This window comes from Hyperolius riggenbachi, chromosome 1, assembly GCF_040937935.1.
Source record: "Hyperolius riggenbachi isolate aHypRig1 chromosome 1, aHypRig1.pri, whole genome shotgun sequence".
NCBI lineage: Eukaryota > Metazoa > Chordata > Amphibia > Anura > Hyperoliidae > Hyperolius > Hyperolius riggenbachi.
In genome coordinates this window covers 179,894,242-179,915,422 of record NC_090646.1, presented here as the reverse complement: position 1 = coordinate 179,915,422, position 21,181 = coordinate 179,894,242, and the positions used below count along the sequence as shown (strand labels likewise).

General features: G+C 41.5%; 1 protein-coding gene across 3 annotated transcripts in view; it reads left to right on the top strand.

Annotated features, from left to right (window-relative positions):
- LOC137570123 (uncharacterized) overlaps positions 1-21,181 on the top strand; it is a 157,176-nt gene that overhangs the window by 64,288 nt on the left and 71,707 nt on the right. For all 3 annotated transcript variants that reach the window (XM_068278895.1, XM_068278893.1, XM_068278894.1), the window contains exons 10-11: positions 2,913-3,109; positions 17,672-17,730. In XM_068278895.1, the coding sequence (XP_068134996.1) occupies positions 2,913-3,109; positions 17,672-17,730 (256 nt within the window). The remainder of the gene's footprint in view (positions 1-2,912; positions 3,110-17,671; positions 17,731-21,181) is intronic.

Here is a 21,181-nt window from a genome sequence, read left to right as displayed (position 1 = left end):
AAAAGTCCCCTTTAGGACCGCACTCACCCTCTTGGATGGACCACTGTTAGACTGGTCATCAGCGTTTCAGCAATCCTCCAAGTGGAAGTTAATGAGGCCGTCCGTCCGTTATCCAGGTCAGGATGATAGCGTCCCCAGTGTAGTTAGGTATCTTCACTTCTGGTTACGCCTCTGCATTCCCCATGTGGGATACGGATTTTCAAAGTACCTCACAAAGGATAAAATGGACCATAGCGTAATTCCGTAAAAAATATATAACATTTATTCTTTAAAACATACTCACAAGCATGGAATAGGTACAAGCGTTTAGAGTTAATAACGGGCTCTCCCCCGTGCCTCCCGGGTAAGGCCTATAGAGGTGGTCCGCTCCGCTCGGTGTCCGCTGCCTAATCCCGCTCTGAGGTGTTGTTCCTGGTTGTCCTGTGGCTCCACCCGACGCGTTTCATCACACGCGTGACTCATCAGGGGCCCCTGATGACCTTTCTGCAGCCTTTGATACAGTTGACCATGACATCTTGATAAACAGGCTACAGGAATACTGCGGCATTGATGGCATAGTTCTTCAGTGGTTCCAATCCTTCTTGAGTGGCAGAACCCACAAAGTGTCTATGGGGACCTTCCTGTCCACCCCTGTATCACTTAAGTATGGGGTGCCCCAGGGCTCAATCCTCTCTCCCCTGCTTTTCACGATTTACATGTTACCGCTGGGAAAACTAATCCAAAAACATGGCCTGACATACCACTGCTATGCAGACGACACCCAACTATATCTTTCCTTCAAGCCTGGTGTGACAGACCCAACTCTAACTATAAACGCCTGCTTACGTGAACTACAGCAATGGATGAATGACAACTGGCTGAAACTAAATGCAGACAAAACTGAAGTCCTTCTGAATGTAGGGCAGAGCATGATAACAAAACAACTTAACTTGCAGTCTTCACCACTGGGAATAGGAGGCACGGATCTACGCAGCTCTAATCATGTGTGTAGCCTGGGAGTTCTAATTGATGGGGATTTAAACTTCAGAACTCAAATCTCTGCTGTGGTGAAATCATCCTATTTTCACCTAAAGGACATCGCAAAAATCAAGCACCTCATACCCCCAGAAGATCTGCCAACCTTAGTCCACGCCTTCATCACATCCCGACTGGACTACTGCAATGCTCTCTACACTGGCCTTCCGAAAAAGGTCTTGTACTGCCTACAGCTGATACAGAATACTGCTGCCAGACTGCTAACCAACCAACCAACCCCGTCACTGCCACATAACGCCAGTCCTGCACTCCCTTCACTGGCTACCTATAGAATGGAGGGTCCTATTCAAGATCGGCCTACTGACATTTAAATCCCTGAATAATCTAGGCCCTGGATACATGAAAGATACGTTGCAGCTGCGTAGCAATCCCCGCATTCTCAGATCAACAGGTTCTAATAATCTAGTCATACCCAGAGTCCACTTGGAAACTTTTGGTCCCAGAGCCTTCTGTCATGCTGCCCCTACGTTTTGGAACTCCTTACCTCAACAGATCAGGACAGCTCCATCCCTGGACGTGTTTAAATCCAGACTGAAAACCCACCTGTTCAGTTTGGCATTTGCAGAAATATAACTTTTGTTGTAATTACAATTTGTAATTACTGAATCTGAGAGAGCCTAAGCGCTTTGAGTCCTATGGGAGAAAAGCGCTATAGAAATGTTATTGTATTGTATCTAGCAAATCTCTGGATATAGTAAACTCAGTCCTCGGGTCCCAGCAAAAGCATCTGTATAAATATACAATGCATGACCAATTCTGATATAGTAAACTTCTGATCTAGTAAACTAATTTTTATGGTGCCTGGGCATTTACTATAAAGGGATTATACTGTATAAATTATTTTGAGTATTTACTTGCTTGCTGTTGTTTCAAAAGTGCTTTATTGGTAAGGTGTGAAAATATCTCCTGAGAGAAAAACTCAAGAGAAAAAGTTGAATCGGTGGCTTTTGTCTCTGAAGACAAATTTTACTGCACACTTTTAACTCTGTGCAAAGAATCTATCAACTATGACCAATCACACAAAGAATCTTTTACCTTATGACCAATCGTAGTAGCTCACAACTATGAACCAAGCATAGTTGCCAGTTAAGATGTTGACTAGTCCCAAAGCATACAAACAGGATTTGATGGCTAATATGGGTGCCTGTTTGAAAAGCTACAAATAATCCCAACAATTTCACAAAGTGGTTTCACAATTTTCTTTTTTTTTTGTTTTGAGGGAGGGGTTTACTTTGCTTTCTTCCCCAAAAACTATTTCACTGCTTTGACAGTGGAGAACACCTATAAAGAACCAAGGGTTGGGTACGGTAAATGTTTCTACCACTTATTCTTTTCTCTTGGCAATTACCGTTTATTTCACTTTTTTTGGTAAGTATGGCTTCTGCTTTACTTGTTAATTCCTTTCAAACCTCAATGGGTTTCAATGGAGCATCCATTGACACCCCCACCCCCTTCATTTTAAGTGTATTTAGACTAGTTCTAGAAATATGGCAAAAGAGGGCAGGCAGGTTTTGAAAAGAGGAGAGAATAGTGAAAGAAAAATTCTTGGACTTTTACAAATGGCCTTATAGTTTGTAAGATGCCAGTAGATATTCACAGGAAGTTCTCATCTTACAGTAACTTTTGTACCTCTGATAAACCTTGTTCCTCTTCAGTTTAGATCATGCTGGAATTCAGCATGTTTCTGGATACTGTTGTGTATGTGTCATACATTTAGTACACATTTATATCTCTTTTCTATTTTTTTTTTATGTTTTCCCAGACACACATTTTATTATATTGCAGTGCTAAGTTCATTTTTTTTTTTTTCGTTTACAGTATTATATAACTTAACTTGCCAATGAAATTGACATCCCATGTTGCACTTCACTTATCAGGCACAACATAGGCTTTCCTATCGTTGAGTGCTCCTCGGATGGGAATTTCACTGTATCAAAGCCACGGGACACTGGAGGCCTTATCTCATTTGGCACTGTTGCAGAACAGCTAGTTTATGAAATTGGTGATCCTCGACATTACATTCTTCCAGATGTGTCCTGTGATTTTTCCCATGTCACCATTAATGAAGTTCAAGGTATGGATAACAGCTATTTTTTTCCAAAGTTTTAATTCACGCTTTACTGCTAAAGATAAGCAAAAAAAAAAAAAAAATATATATATATATATATATATATATATATATATATATATATATATATATATATATATAAAATATTAATAAAATAAATTCACAATAAAAAGCAATGCATAAGTAAATAGAATATAAAGTATAAACATAAGTAAATTATTATTGATTAGTATTTATATAGCGCTAACCTCTTCTGCAGCACTGTACAGTCTTGTCACTAACTGTCCCTCAGAGGGGCTCACAATCTAATTCCTACCATAGTCATATGTCCATCATAGTTTAGGGTCCATTTTAGGGGGAGCCAATTAATGTATCTGTATGTTTTTGGGATGTGGGAGGAAACCCACGCAGACACGGGGAGAACATACAAACTCCTTACAGATAGTTCCCTGGCTAGTATTCAAACCAGGAACCCAGCGCTGCAAGATGAGAGTGCTATCAACTACGCCACCATGCTGCCTATAAATTTGTGTTAGTACCAGCAACAAGCATAGGCTGGGCCTTTTCCTCCCTCCTCAGACATAAATGTGAAATGACTTGTGCAAAATATCCAATACCTCAAGAGAAATACTTCCGATGTAAACAAATCATCCTACTAGCTATATAACACTGCATGTCAGCCAAAGGCCTCATTTCACCCCACCAAATGTATTCATCAAATCCAAGCTGCATTTCCATAGAAATAGATTTAAATCTCTTTGTTTATACACTCGAGGGTTTTGTCAAGCAAGGTCTGAATTGCTCTACCCACTGATCACGAATGTGGCTATTTCTCATTTTTCAAGAGATTGGCAACAGTTTTGTTTGCCTCTGCTGTGCCTATAATCTCAGATGGCCAACTGATTTCTGTATATTTGCATGAGAGTTATTGCTTCCCTAAAACTATTTTACTTAAATCCATCCACAGGAAATAATCTGAACATTTTTATATTGATGCAGTACTTCCTCTGATTACCATTGAGAGAAATGTATAAATCATATTTAGACCATTTATAAGTAAGATTGAACTACATACATTACAGCAACCCCGGTTTCAAACTGTGCTGGGTTTTAGTCCGTTTAATAAAAAGCAAAAAAAAAAAAAAAACGTATCAAGAGATGTACTCCTATTTCTCAATACTCAATACAGGTAGTCCCCGGTTAACAAACGAGATAGGGACTGTAGGTTCGTTCTTAACCTGAATCTGTTCTTACGTCAGAACAATGTGCTATCTCTGTACCCTGTACCTCTTCAGTGCCCCCCTGTGCCTCCAGTGTCACCCTCTGTGTCACCTCTGCCCTCTGTACCTGCTTCTTTGAATTTTTTAAAATAAATTTTCTCAAAAACTACAAGTCCAATGTGAATTTTTTTTTTTTGCTTGTTCCCATGGAACACTGAATCCATACCGTTCATATCGGTGGGCCGTTCGGAAGTCGGGGACTACCTGTATAATAAATAAAAATGATGAAAAACTACACAGTTTCGTTTTAAACAAGCTATTCTGGGTTTTATGCTGCCTAGTATGGCTAAGCCAGTTCAGCGCTAACAGAAGACCCAGTATTACACCACCTGGTAGATGACAGGCGCAAGGGTAGGAAAGGGGGAGGTTCTTCAGGGGAGGTATTTTTTTTGCACATGAATCCCAGGATTACATTGTTTAGTCTAATAAAAGCAGCTTATAGGTTTCCATCAAAAAGTAAATATTCATTTTAATTCTGTCAATTAATATCTCTTAGGCATTAATTAATTAATTATTGTAACTCTTTCTTCATCTGAGCTCTGGCTGAAAACCCCTTCATCTACTGTTGTACACAGTATGGTGCAGTTTTTTGCATTGCATGTGATTGAAATCCACAAGATCATCAGACATTTTATAGAAAGCTATATGTGTTTTAGTGCAGTCACTTTTTCAGATGCACTGCTGCTAGCAATTCTGTCCGATTCCATGCGCTGCCCCCTTCAGTGTATCTCATCTGCACTAAATGGACATGTATAATACAGAGTCAAAGGCTTTGGTAAACTTATATTCATTTCAGTATTGTATATTGCAAATTTATGTTGACATTTATATAGCATGAGTTAAAAGGAACCCGAGGTGTGTGACCTATGGAAGCTGCCATACTTAAAGAGACACTGAAGTCTCTTAAAAATCCTCTTTTTATTACAAAATTGTGTTTAACATTATTGTCCTACCTAAGCCGCCGCATCCCTGTGGGTGTAATCTCACTAAATTCCCCCCCTCCCCCCCCCTCTCCCGCACAAAATCCACGACTTTCTTGGTCGTGGATTTTGCTGCTGTTGGAGGCAGAGCATTGGGCCGCAGCTCTGCCTCCATGCGCCGTCTATAAGCGGCGAATCTCCGCCTCTCCCCCGTCCCTCTCAGTGAAGGAAGACTGAGAGGGGCGGGGGAGAGGCGGTGATCCGGGCTGATGGACGCGCTGAGAGGTAGAGCTGCGGCTCATAGCTCTGCCTCTCATGGAAGCGCTGCCTGGATTGCCCACCGGGGAGTTTGGGGGATTTAGTAAGATTACAGCGGCGGGGATGCGGCGGTTTAGATAGGGTAATAATGTTAAACACGAGTTTGTAATAAAAAGTGGATTTTTAAGAGACTTCAGAGTCTCTTTAATTTCTTTTAAACAATGCCATTTGCCTGTCAGCCCTGCTGATCTTTCTGGTCAGTAGGGTCTAAATCATACACCTGAAACAGGCATGCAGCTAATCTTGTAAGATTTGTCATAGACATCTGATCTGCATGCTTGTTAAGGGTCTATGGCTTAAAGGGGAACTGAAGAGAGAGGTATATGGAGGCTGTCATGTTTATTTCCTTTTAATCAATACCAGTTGCCTGGCAGCCCTGCTGGTCTATTTCTCTGCAGTAGTATCTGATTAAAACCAGAAACAAGCATGCAGCTAGTCTTGTCAGATCAGACTTATAAGTCTGAACCACTGAAACACCTGATCTGCTGCATGCTTGTTCAGGGGCTATGGCTAATAGTATTAGAGGCAGAGGATCAGCAGGGCTGCAAGGCAACTGGTATTGTCTAAAAGGAAATAAACATGACAGCCTCCATATACCTCTCTCTTCAGTTCCCCTTTAAAGCGGACCTGAACTGAGAACGTCCTCTCTGCTCTAAAAGATACGTAACAGCATAATAACCTTTAGACAAAAACATTTCTTTGTAACAGCTGATAGAAATCCTAAACTAAACCTGATTCATGGAAACAGCCATATTGTTAACCTCCTGTGCTTTTAAATGGCCTTATCATGTGACACAGGGGAGAGATCAGATTACAACTTGTGATTAGACACAAATGAGGGGGGAATTAAACCTGCTGAACTCTCTAAATACATACAGGATGCATTTCTTTACGTTTTATTTCTGTTCAGGTCCACTTTAAAGGGTACCTAAAGTGAATTAAATCTTGCCAGTTTAACTTACCTGGGGCTTCTTCCAGCCCCCTGAATTCCTCCTGGTCCCTCACCAACATTCTATGCTGCTCCATTCACATGTCCCCTTCTGAAATCTGACCAACTTAGCCAGTTGCGGGCCACTGTGCATGATGTATTATCATGCGCAGTAGGGGAATCTATTAAATGTATTCCCCTACCGATCACCTAGTTACTTCCTCTGGACGTGTCATAACAGTAATTCTATTGCAATTCAAGCTAAACTCTCTAAATACATACAGGGTGCATTCCTCTATGTATTTGTTCAGTCTTGTGCAAGAGTACAGGTCCACATTAAAGTATTATGCTGGGTACACACGATACGTTTTTCCGCTCGATTTTCCACCCACTCAAGTTTTCTGCTCGACTCTCTTATCTTCCGCTCGTTTTTCTTATGTTTTTCCATTCACTTCTATGAGAAATCGAGCACAGAATCGATCGGAAGGAATATCGGACACGTCGGAAATGATCTATTGAATCCATCTATCCAGGGGAAAAACTTATGGTGTGTACCCAGCATTAGAGGCAGAGGATCAGCAACAGCCAGGCAATGTGCATTATTTAAAAGGAAATAACCATGTCCGCATCCATATCGCTCTCACCTCCTGTTCCCTTTAATTAACAGCTTAATTAACAGTTTGCTGCTTTTGGCTTCTGGGGCAAATGGGCAGTGTAAATGTTTACTTATGTAGAAGTAATTATATTGACATACCGCTTGTTATTTTGTAGTCTGCACTACTGTAATGCATTTTAACCTCCAAATGAACTTTTACCTTGACAAAGGCCTAACATAACATGACTGAACTTTGAATGAACCTTCTTGTGAACTTTCTGCAAGTTCTCTGGACAAGACATGTAAGGGGCAGCAGAGGATTCTTGGATTCCGCACAGTAGACTTCAGTGCCTTGACACTACAGCAAAAGATAGGATGTTTATACACTCATTTGTGATTCATCACTATGGTGAAGTTATCTATAATGTATATATTTAGCTTGGACACTGTTTAAACTAAAATGAAACTTTTCCACAACATATGCAGTATTTATTTATTATTGAGTTATTTACTGCTTTTATACAGCCCCAACATATTCAGAGCGTTAGTTTAAATAAGATACGGATGGTCAGTGACATGCTAATAATTTGTTAATGAGTTGATATAAAAGTTGATATGAGTTGATATAAAATTCTTAAATTGTAAAAAAAAAAATCGATGGAGTTGAAGCAATCAGAGTGGTTCGCTGCTGTATTTGAGTGGTCTAAACCCACGCTGCATAAAACTGGCATTATTAGCATGTTACTGTTCCTAGTAAGTAAAGGCCCATACACACGGAGTACAAATGTCTGGACAGACACGTGTTGAGCGACGGTTCGCTCATGTGGACACGGCAAGCGACAAAGACAGTCTGCAGACACAGCCATGTCCGAGCGATTGAACTGGTATATCGCTTGCAGGTTCTGTCGCGCGAACCGTCACAAAGTCTGTCGTTGTCCTCACGTGTGTATGGAAGTCTTTTGCAGACAGAAGAGTCACTCTCAGCAGACATCCGGTTGTTGGCTCTGTCTGTCATGGACAACTTCCGCCGTGTCTTCGCCTTTCTGTTGTCGCATGTGTACAACTCTCGCGAGCATGAATTGTCACTGCCATTAATCAGTTGATGTCTCTTGTCTGTTTGTCGCTGCTCACAGATACAGACATTTGTACATCGTGTGTATGCCCCCCCCCATAAACTAATTTAAGTACAAACACAGGCACACATTAGGGCCAGTTTGTTCAGATGCTACTTCACTGAGTTTTTTTTACTTTTTCTTGGGGGTAGCAGGGGGGGGGGGGGGGGGTGTCAGGATCGAGCAGCCCAGACAATCCCCACATGAATATCAAACACACAAACTCCATGCAGATGTGGTCACACACAGGATCCTGAGGCAGGACAAGAGTGATAGCTGCTGAGCCACCAAATAATAATACCGTCAATTTCTGCCCACCTCCTTTAGGGTAGCTATAGACAGCTCATTAAGACAATTGATTGTCAGCATATTCAGTTAATTTGAATCTGGTCTTTGGACAAACAGGCATGTCCAAAGACTGGACCAGGGGCCAAATGTGGCTGGCCGAGCCATTGCAGGTGGCCCCCAAAGCTCTCTCCATTTGGAGATTCCATGCATGCAGCCTGCAGTCCATAGCCACATGCAGGGACCAGCAGCATAAACGGTCACTGATTAGCAGCTACCACTGTGCTTTCTGCACACGATATATGGGTGGTTTCCTGTGGAAATGCTCTGTTTGATAAAATGTCACAGGCATAGTGTACCTAACAGCAATCAGCAATTTCGCTAATTCGGCCCCTTGGCACTCTCAAGAACGGCGATATGGCCCTCAGCCCAAAAAGTTTGGACACCCCTAGCCTAAAGTGTTGTGCTCACTGAAGATCAGTCGATAACTGCCGATCACGATTCAGAGTCTGACCAATGAAAATGCGAACAGAGGGGTTGCATAATTTCAATGGAGTTTGCTCCCAGCAAAATCACCTTGTCCTGCATTCTACACAAATACATAAGGATCTCTGGTAGCCAAGTTCATTAATGGGATTATCATGCAAATCTGATCTGAATTGCACTACACTTAGTGATAGGACTTTACTCCGAAATAGCTATTTTAAGCAAATGATCAACTTTTTGGAATGGAACCACTTGGATTAACTTTTTGGAATGAACCAACTACTGTATGACCACCTACATTCTACAGCTCAAATACTGAAAAGCCAAGGCTGTTGTGCTGAGCAATACTAGTGGAGCACTGATTAGCACTGGAGACTGACAACTAAACTAGTATTTCTGGAAGTAAATGTTTAGTTTTAGTGGTATATTCCTATTGATGTGTATCAGCGTTATTGGGAGGTACTTCCTGGGTCGCGGCTTAGCTTCCGATTGGAGGAAGCTGACGGAGGCGGACAGAGGAGGGGGAGCACTGACTAATTGACAGGCTGCAGGTAAATGCAAGGCTAGTAACAAGCAGATTGTCGCTAGCCTGGCGCTTATTACAGGGGGGCTGTAATGCTGGGGAGTTATACTTTCTGACCACCCAGCGCAACAAGGCTAAGAGCTGGATAATGGAAGAGGTTACACAGGCTGCCCGGAGCAACTGCAGCTCTGGGCTTCCGATATCGCTGCAAATAAAACTCAATGGCAACGCAGTGCGATGTTGCGTTGCCTTAGTTCACACTGTGCTGCCTTAGCGATACCAAGCAATCAGACAGCTACAAGACAGGACTATAGATTGAAGCATAACTAGTAGCAACCGCAGCTCACAGTCACGTCCACAGAAGCAGAGCAAGCTGGCTAACAACAGTCACTAGCAAGCATCCACCCAGGCAAGACTACAGGATAGAACGTAACTAATAGCAACTGCAGCCTATAGTTACGTTCCCAGAAACTAGAGTAGCAGGAATACTACCAGTCACCAACGTGGTGATGGCAGAAACCAAGCTATCTGGATAATGGATTTCACTGACCCACTGCGGATGCAGCGAACGTCCATCAAGAATGGAACTAGGCAATATACAGTAATAAGAAAAATAACAAACGGCTCAACTAACGGATAAATATATATTAGCAAGTCTGCATATATATTTATCAAGAAACTAGCTAAAGCACAAGTAATAAGGTCGCATAGAACTACAACAACAGAACTATACAGAGTAACAAGGTGCCCAGCAGACCAGCGTACTGACCACTATGACGGGCGGGGTATGAAATGGGAGGCAGACTTTTATGCTGGCATCATCCAATGGATGCAGGTATGCAAATCTCCACACAGCTGAATGGTAATCACTCAATCCTGAGCTGGCTTGATTACCATTTGCTAGCTGGCTGTGAATGCAAAGGACTCCCATAAGAAATACATGCAGTATTATGTAACATGCATGCAGGAAATCCAGGGCTATCTGGCCGCAGCTCAGCTGCAACAAGCAATTGGTAGAATGATGACAGCATCCTGAGCTGCTCAGAACTGCAGAGTGATTGCAAATGACAATAAGACTCACTGCGAATGCACAACCGAATGCAAGCAGATAAGCCACAACTGTTCGTTTGCAGCTCCATTGCAAAGGACAGAATACGCTACAGGAGGGATCCTTACAGGGGCACAGCAGACCCCGGGGGGGACTAGAGGCGGCAATAGTGAGACATAGAGGCATGTCTTGTGCAAAGGACATGCCTCTGTGTTCTCTTTAAGATTTAAAATACCTGGGTTCTCTTTAAGGCTACAATCTATCAGGTTTTTAATGCTTTCTGTGTTCCAGTTGGAAAGATTGTTTTGATTTTCTGTCTCCAATGACATCGCAGAAAAGGGGTGATCTCCCCCACAGAGATGGAGATTGTACACAGAGGTGGAAATTGTAACCTTTTCTCACACTACTAAAAGTAGTTTTGTTTATTTTTACAGTCTATCATCCATTTCCGTTGCCAGTGAGAACACAGGAAATGAGGGTCACAAATATCTGTAAGAAAAAAAAATAGGCAGATGTCTTAACTCTCTGTACAAAACTTAAAGTGGACCTAAATCTAGTTTGCAAGTTTGCATTTCTAAATTGCTTTGATAGTAGCAGTATTCCTTTCCCAATGAATGGTAAACGTTATTAGTCGAAAGCATCCATGGAGTTTCCACTAGAAGACTCTGCAAAGGCAGAAATCCTCAGATGAAACTATAGTCTTCATCTCCTCTCTGACAAACATAAAATAATTGCAGCAGCTTCCAAGATTGTTGTTTTGATGACTAATTGCAGCCGATAAGACTAAGCGAACATAGCAAACTTTTTTTTTTCGTGTGTGCAGTATTATGTAATTAAGGGAGAGATTATTTTCCTCACTGAAGGGCTCTTTTTGAATTAACATTATAATGACATTTGGTATAATCCAGCACTTCTGTACTCTGAGTTTTGGGATCTTGCCATTTTTATACAGATGACATTAATTTGTAACAAAAGCAAGTAGGATATCTATAGGAGAAGTAAAAGTAGGGAAACAGATTTGTACTGCAGTAGATTACCTTTATAGTAAAATGTTGGTGCTATATAAATACTAAATAATAATAACAGTAGTAAACTTGGAACCTAACCAAGTAGAGTAGTTTACTATATTAGAATGCATCATAAATAGTTATTTGTACAGGTGCAAGGCCCCAGATCTGGGGACAGAGTTTACTGTAGCCGGAGGTTTACTATATCAGGATTTACTATAATGAGATTCTACTTTATATATTATGCCAGACCTTAAGTCCACTGTGAAGTCTTGAGTCTTTCTGAGGAGCATTTAAGGACAGCGGGATGTTATCTTCAGCATCTAATCTCTGCATGCAGGGTTGGTCAGCACAGACAAATAAGTGGAGTACATTTTAAAATTAAATGATTCTATCCCAAGTCCTAGCACCAAAACTAATATGGCTGCCCCCAGCAAGAAAATATCATAGAGTAAGCAGATTGTATTCATATTTGCCGATCTTAACAGAGATTACGGTATTCTCTGGGCGGTTATGTTTAAAAATCTGAATGTTTGTAAGACTTTTAGTTTGCTTAATGCAGTCTAGGTCCACTTTAAGTAATTACTGTAGGTTAAAAAAAATAACGATTGGAGTTATTAATCCAAACTCTGATATCCTGCCAGCAGTTTCTCCCAACCTGCCCTGACCCTTAACTCCTAGAATAGTTCAGTGTTAGGTTAGTCCCATGACCTTTCCCTAGACATTACCTTTAACCCTTGAGTAACGGCTGCTTGTCTAGCTCTGCACATGACCTTACTGGCTTCAGTAATAAAATATGAACACTACTCCTAACCTTTCACCAAAGCTTAACCCACCATTTAAACATTAGCTAACACTCTTCACCATAACCTGCATGATCCTGACAAATCTACACTAGCCCCCTATTGTAACCCTAAAGTCTTTCTCACTCAATGAATTGCATGTGTCAGTATGCTGTGTACCAATGTATTGATGTGTGTTGTGGCTGTATTTGTTTAGTTTCAAAGTATTAGTTTAGTTTCAAACTGTGCGAGTTGTGTTGTGCATGCTGTATAACGCAATTAAAATGCTGAAAGGGTTTGTTTACAAAAAAAATAAAAATTAAAAAATGTGCATGCTGTATAACATGATTTTATTTATTTTGGCAAGACAGTTGACGTTATATAGCCGCATGCAGGCCCTCGCTTTCCTCAGGTTGCAGGAAACACAACATTGTGGCCCAGTTAACGTATGCATGCGCACCGCAATGTAAATATGCCTAGCCCCCCCCAAGAATTCTGTTACCATTAACTTCTATGATACATCTGTCAATGTGTGCAGTGGCCAGCAACTCACAGCTCTCCCCGCGTTACTTTGATGGCACTGCTGACACGCAGATATGAAAGTTACCATTACAATATAATCGCATCACCTTTCTTTTCTGTAACGGATGCAGTGTGAAGGGACCCATACTAAAATGCGACTGTCCACTTCAGCACATCAGAATTCTGCTGCTGGATTTCTTTTTTTTTTAGCCTGCTACACTGCAATGATATGAATGGGTTCAGTGCCTTATGCTTGATGCAAAAGCCTGGCCAACATTTGTATGACAATTACCAAGCAGCTGGTGTGGTGTGGATATTATTATTATTATTTAGTATTTATATAGCGCCGACATATTACGCAGCGCTGTACAGTGTATATGTATGTGTATATATATATATATATATATATATATATATATATATATATATATATATATATATATATATATATATATATATATATCTCTTGAGGAGCTTACAATCTAATCCAGGGGTGCCCACACTTTTTCGGCTCGCGAGCTACTTAAAAATTTGCCGAGGCCAGGAGATCTACCAACGTCCCAAATGCTAAGCACCCCCCCCCCCCCCGCGTAGGTTAGCCAGGTATATGTGCCTGCAGCATAGGTTACGTGGCCTCAGTATATGTTAGCCTGGTATATGGGCCCTCAGTGTAGATTAGCCAGGTATATGGGCCCTCAGTGTAGTTAGCCAGGTATATGGGCCCCCAGTGTAGTTAGCCAGGTATATGGGCCCTCAGTGTAGATTAGCCAGGTATATGGGCCCTCAGTGTAGATTAGCCAGGTATATGGGCCCTCAGTGTAGTTAGCCAGGTATATGGGCCCTCAGTGTAGGTTAGCCAGGTATATGGGCCCTGCAGGGGTATTTACCTGCAGCGTAGGTTAGCAGGCAGGCAGAGGAGAAGAGGCGGCGAGGAGAGACTAGCAGGCCAATGGGATGCAGGAGAGAAGTGGCGGCGAAGAGAGAGGCGGCTCGGCCGCTACGTCATGGCTGGGGGCTGCGCCGGGCACGTTACAAGCACGCACGTTGCGGGCTGCCCGTCGCCGCCCCCAGCCATGACGTAGCGGCCGCGCCGCCTCTCTCCTCTCTCTCTCCTCGCCTGCATCCTTATTGGCCGCGATCTACCTATTGGGCAGCCCTGATCTAATCCCTACCATTGCCAGGGACCCAGTGCTGCAAGGCGAGAGAGCTAACCACTACGCCACCGTGCTGCCCACTACGCCACCGTGCTGCCCATGGATATTGGCTAGACTGTCAGTGTGACATAGCGGTCATGATGCTTGAATCCCGTGTCAACACCAGTGACAAAAGAAAATGCTGAATATTCTTTTTGCATTCATTTTTGTAAAAATAATGTAAAATTTGAAAATCATTTTGTAATACTAAAATAAATTATTTTTGTGCGTTTTGCAGGTTTTTGCATTAAAAATAACTGATTCTGCATTGGAAAGACAAATTTGTTTTCTTTGACCATATTGCAGAAACACAATGTATTTTGCAAATATTTTTGCAAAATCAAAAATGACTTTTTCGAAAATTTGCAAGCAACACTGGTCATCACGCTAGGCCCACATTGACTATGCGCAGCCGCAGTGCAACCTTTGGGTATCAGAAACAGCTGATGAAAAGCTGTTTTCAGAGACCTGTGCAGTAGAGAGCTGCAGTGATGATCTTGTGCTGCCCAGATCTGAGCAACCATAGCCACTACTGACCGCAAACTTGGTGGATAGTAGGGGACCCCATGAGCCGACCTATGTGCAAAATTGCAGCGGTTTTGAAGGAATTGTCTGAAAGATGTAATCACACTATAAATGTATGATCCCCCGAAAATGATTCTAAGAAAGCATGAGAGAATAAAAAAAAGCTTTGGTGTAACCCTTTAGCAGCCAATTTATTTAGAGGCTTGCAAGTGCTCCAGGCCAATTTATTTTAGCACATTTTTTATTTCTTATTTGTTACATTTCCCTGCTTCTAATTAGTACTGCTGTAATGTGTATTTATGGCCACTTGTCACTAGGGGGCAGTGTGAGACAATAACAGAGGACTTCTGCTTTTAGTTTCTATATTTTTTGCTAGTAGAGAGACATCAAAGCATTCCAAGAATTTACAGCACAAGAAGTTCTGCCGATTGAGGTCAAAAGCAGTGCACTTATCTCAAATGAGATAACTATTGAAGTTGCTAATGAGTTAAATAGAAAAATTGTGATTACATCTCAGTGCATTTGTGATTGCGATTTACTGTGGAAAATGAGCATTACGGTAAGAAAAAAGGAGGACATGAACACAGCTAGTTCTGTGTGGGATTGGGACTGCACCTGCACACAGGTTTGTCTGGTCATGTCACATGTCACTTTGGGTACCTTTTATTAACCTATTTTAGTTCCTGGCCGTAGAAACTACGTCCAGGAACCATGCACGCTCCCGCGGCCGTTTACGCGCGCTCCCGGCCCGCGGTTCGTTAGCCAGGCAATCAGTGAATCGGGCTATGGTGCCCGATCACTGATTCCTCTCCCCCGCTGAAAAAGCGACAGCTTCTCTCGGAAGCTGCGCTTTTTCTGGCTGTTGCCTCCCCCATGCGTCTCTCTAAGCGTATGTTACGCTTAGAGTGACGTCATGTAAACAAACTCATGGCCGCCATCTTGTGGCCAAAAAGTAAAACTACAACTAAAAGTAAAAAAAATAAAACTCAAGACACATTTACATAATAAAACTATTGTTTACATCCCGCCCTCCCAAAAATGCCCAAATAAAATGTTTAACCACTTCACCACTGAGGGGTTTTACCCCCTGAGCCACAGAGCAATTTTCACCTTTCAGCGCTCCTTCCATTCATGCGTCTATAACTTTATCATTACTTATCGCAATGAAATGAACTATATCTTGTTTTTTCCGCCACCAATTAGGCTTTCCTTAGGTGGGACATTATGCCAAGAATTATTTTATTCTAAATGTGTTTTAATGGGAAAATAGGAAAAATGTGGGAAAAAATTAATTATTTTTCAGTTTTCGGCCATTATAGTTTTTAAATAATGCGTGCTACTGTAATTAAAACCCATTAAATTTATTTGCCCTTTTGTCCCGGTTATAAAACTGTTTAAATGATGTCCCTATCACAATGTTTGGCGCCAATATTTTATTTGGAAATAAAGGTGCATTTTTTCAGTTTTGCGTCCATCCCTAATTACAAGACCATAGTTTATAAAGTAACAGTGTTGTACCCTCCTGACATAAATATTTGAAAAGGTCAGTCCCTAAGGTAACTATTTATGTATTTTTTTTAATTGTAAATTTTTTAATTTTTTTTTTATTACAAAAAAAAAAAAAAATGGGGAGTGTGGGAGGTAATGAGTTATTTTTTTGTGTAGAAGTAATTCATTTGTATGTGAAAAATGCTTTAGGGTGTAGTTTTACTATTTGGCCACAAGATGGCAACAGTAACTTTTTGTTTAATGCGACCTCCAAGCGTCCTTCCGGACGCTTGGAGGAAGTACTAGGAGGCTGGGTAAGTTGTTTTTTTTTTTTTTTCACAATGATCGCGCTGCTTAGCGGAAAAGCAACGGATCATTTCGGGGCTTAGATTAACGAACGGGAATGGATTTTCCCGTTCATTGATCTCCAGGCGAGCGGCGGGCGGCGTGTTTACCCGCGGGAGTGTGCGCTAGAGCGAGCGGGAGTGCGGGCAGTGACGGGAGCGTGGAAAGTACGGATTTCTCCGTTCCTGGGGGTTAAAGGATGGAAAAAGGGACGGAGAAATTCGTACGGGCGGGGGTAAAGTGGTTAAAAAAAAAAAAATTACAATAAAAAAAAACACATGTTAATATTTACCTAAGGGTCTAAACTTTTTAAATATCAATGTAAAGATGAAATATTTATATATTTTTTTTATTTTAAACTTGTAAATAGTGATAGATGCAAAACGGGAAAAATGCACCTTTATTTCCAAATAAAATATTGTCGCCATACATTGTGATAGGGACATAATTTTAACAGTGTAATACCCGGGGCATATGGGCAAATACAATATGTGAGTTTTAATTATGGAGGCATGTATTATTTTAAAACTATAATGGCTGAAAACTGAGAAATAATGATTTTTTTTCCGTTTTTTACTTATTCTTCCTGTTAAAATGCATTTACAGTAAAGTGGCTCGTAGCAAAATGTACCCCCCAAAGAAAGCCTAATTGGTGGTGGAAAAAACAAGATATAGATCAGTTTATTGTGATAAGTAGTGATAAAGTTATAGGCTAATCAATGGGAGGTGAACATTGCTCAAGTGAAAACGACGGAACGCGAATGGGTTAATGAGGGGTGTATATGAATGATATCCTGTTTTGTATGGTTTTTTTTGGTGATATTGTAACATGAAATACTAGCGATTATAAGCACAGGCTATCTAAATGATTTCCAGGACTTGGACTGCCTATAAGAACTGAGTGTGTTGTACATAAACAGAATTGGTTAATGAGATGCCAATTATTCCAGCTTGAATGCAAATTTAATTCAAATTGTGTGCAGTTTACAACTGTGCCAATCAGTGTAGTGACAAAGTGCACTTGATTGGCCCAATTTGCAGTTCATTTGGATTAAATTTTTACCTCATAGTTCAAATCTGTACATAAACCATATGGATCAGAGAATTTAATTTATTGTTGTCGCTTGTCCCAACTGAGGATGATAAACTGAGATACCCGAACCCCCACCCCGCATTGATTGTTTCTAACATATAATAACTTTCTCTCTCAGATGAGGAGGCCGTCACCGTCCATGGAACCAGAGGGACCCTGCCATCCTCATCGTATAAGGTGCCATTTCTTTCAAAGTCCTGTCTTTGCATTACATGTTTAGGTTTATTTTCTCCAAATGATATACTATATGTAGATAAATAGGAATGGATAAATAGCTAATCATTGGCCTATCTAAATTGGATGTGTGTACGCACCCATAGGGATAGTTCACACCACAAGCACTTTTGTAAGCAGCGATGATTTGAAAAGCACTTGCTAATGTAATACTATGGGCTTGATTCACTAACCGGCACTAAGCCGGTTAGTGTGCCTTATCTGAGTTAGTGCGCCTTATCTGAGTTAGTGCGCCTTATTTGAGGTTAGTGTGCCTTATCTGAGTTAGTGTGCCTTATCTGAGTTAGTGTGCCTTATCTGAGGTAGTGTGCCTTATCTGAGGTTAGTGTGCCTTATCTGAGGTTAGTGTGCCTTATCTGAGGTTAGTGTGCCTTATCTGAGGTTAGTGTGCCTTATCTGAGGTTAGTGTGCCTTATCTGAGGTTAGTGCCTTATCTGAACTTAGTTCCCCTTAAGTAGCTTTGTGCACACTAAAAGATGCACAAAGCTACATCGCGCACTGCACGATAACATCGCACCCGCTATACTGTACATGATGCGACCTAAACGGCGCAACAGTGCACCGTTATTGTCGCATCCTATGCGACCTTATGGTCGCATCATATACAGTATAGCGGGTGTGACGTTATCGTTGCACCGCGCGCGAAGATCGACGCATTACGCTGTGCGTGCAGTGCGCGATGTAGCTTTGTGCATCTTTTAGTGTGCACAAAGCTACTTAAGGGGCACTAAGTTCAGATAAGGCACACTAACCTCAGATAAGGCACACTAACCTCAGATAAGGCACACTAACCTTCAGATAAGGTTAACGCTGTAGTTTGTGCCCACTAAGTGATAAGGCGCACTAACTGGCTTAGTGCCGGTTAGCGAATCAAGGCTCATGTATGTTTTTGTTTTTTTTAAATCACATCCCTTAAAGAGACCCATGGATGACACATATTGCTGTATTTTTACTTACCCAGGGCTTCCTCCAGCCCCATATGCGTGGCTGTGTCCCTCGCCATCCTCCTCAGCGATGCCGTTCAGCCGAATGTTCCCCGGTAAGCAGCTCAGTGACGTCGGCGGCGCAGAAGGCCCCGGCTGACGTCACTTAGTCAGAATGAGTCCGACTGAGCTGCTTACCGAGAGTTGACTGCAGCTGAATGGCGGCGCTGAGGAGGACAGCGAGGGACATAGCCATGCTTATGGGGCCGGAGGAAGCCCCAGGTAGGTAAAAATACAGCAATATATCTCATCTCTGGGTCTCTTTATGGGAGAACACACATAGCATTACATTAGCAAGTGCTTTTAAAATCGCAGCTGCTTAGAAAAGTCAAAATTTACCATGATGAGTTCATTGCTATCCGCTAGCACGAATCTCTCTTCTCTGCTGCTCAACTCTGGCTGTTTTGCTAAACAGATTTACACCTAGAACGGTCCTGGGTGTTTTGTACATGATCGTGATAATCAGAACATCATTTTTGTTAGATTATAACATTATCAGAAAAAATGATACAGCGCTCACCACACCTACGCCCTTAAATGTCCAGTATGCTGCTAACTGTCCAGGGGATAAATAGATTTTCTCCTTAAGGCAAGTTGAAATTAGTCACAGCAGCGCCACTGATTGCCCCTGATGAGTCACGCCCTCTAGTGACGCAACGTGTAGGGCGGAGCCTTTGGACGCGCACGCTTCCTGTAATACACCAGAGACGGAGGTTGCCAGCGCTGTGGCTGACGTCCACCTGGATGTGTGAGATATGCTTTCATTGATTTTACTCTTGGTACGCAGTTTTTATGTGGGGCTTTCAGCCATATTAAAAAAAAAGATTTTATGCCATGAGAGGCGGTTTTCCATGTCTTATCCTAGTTCTGCTTCTGAAGTAGTATGTTTGATACACCCGTTTAAAGAATATATTCGGTGAGCAGGGGAATTAGATCGGGAGCGTTTCCTAGCACGAAGTATGGATTTTATACACAGGGTGTACTAGTGCTGGAAGTTTACCCGCTATGTGCGCATATGTTTCTCTGCTGTTTTAGGATTTGAAGTGAGACCTTCTGAGGAGATTATTGCCAGTGGCGCTGCTGTGACTAATTTCAACTAGATTATAACATGGTTGAACTTGTGGGTCTTTTCAATTTGTATATTGTTTATACCTTTACCAATACTTTTAGTGACTTCTTTAATAAAGAATATTGAATGCACAATTCGGGATTTCTACTCAGCCCCACCCAGGGTATACCAGATGGCTGCCGATACTCGCCCCCTGTAATTCACTAGTCTACAAACTCCAGACAATATTCCAATATTGCAAGGAAGGCACTGTTGCTTAGTAATATCTAATATTGTACACACACAGGTACAGCCTACGAGATATTGCCAATCACTGTGCTGTTCTCTCCACTGGTTACCCATTACCCAGAGGATCTAGTTCAAACTCCTGACTCTAACATACAAAGCCCTCTACGAGTTGTCTCCTCCATACATCTCCTCACTAATCTCAAGATATTGTCCCTCCCGCAACCTTCGCTCCTCCCAAGAAATTCTCATGGCCTCTAAGCTGATCACCTCCTCTCATGCTCGCATCCAAGACTTTACACGAGCATCATCCCTTATCTGGAACTCTCTTCCACAGGCGGTACTTCATGCTCCAAACCTGGACATCTTCAAACGCACTGTTAAAACACACCTTTTCAGACAAGCTTATAACTTTCTATAGCCCCTATTTACTTATCTATTCACAATGTAATCAGAAGCAAAGGGTCACTGCCTTATCCATCCTCCACCCCCTTACCTGGTGTGTCCCCCACTACCCATTAGATTGTAAGCTCGCAAGGGCAGGGTCATCCTGCTAATGTTTACTGTTTTTGTAACAATATTTGTGCTGCTTGAAACTGACTGCTGTACATTTGTTAGTTGTATCTATGTTCCCCTTGTCATCTTTTTCTGCTTTGTAAAGCACTGCGGAATATGTTGGCGCTATATAAATAAAAAATAATAATAATAAAGCACAAGAGCCCCTTCCTTGTATTATTTGAATATTCTAATAAAGATTATACAGTTTAACTGTTTATTTGATGCTCTGCGTCAGCAGATGTATAGCAAATCATTTGTCACAGTACCGCTTAAAGTGACATTGAAGCAAAAAAAAAAAAAAAACCCTTATGATATAATGAATTGTATGTGTAGTACAGATAATTCAAAGAACATTAGAAGCAAAGAAAAGTGTCTCATATTTTTATTTTCAGTTACATGGCTTTTTTGTATAACACTGTACCACTCTTTGCAGTTTGGAAACTACACTCTATATTATAAACTATGAAACAGAGCAGAGATAATGATCCTTTGAACTTTCCTGCAGTAAAATCTTAAACAAACAAGAAACAGTGAGACAGGTTGAGATAAGTGCTTCAGA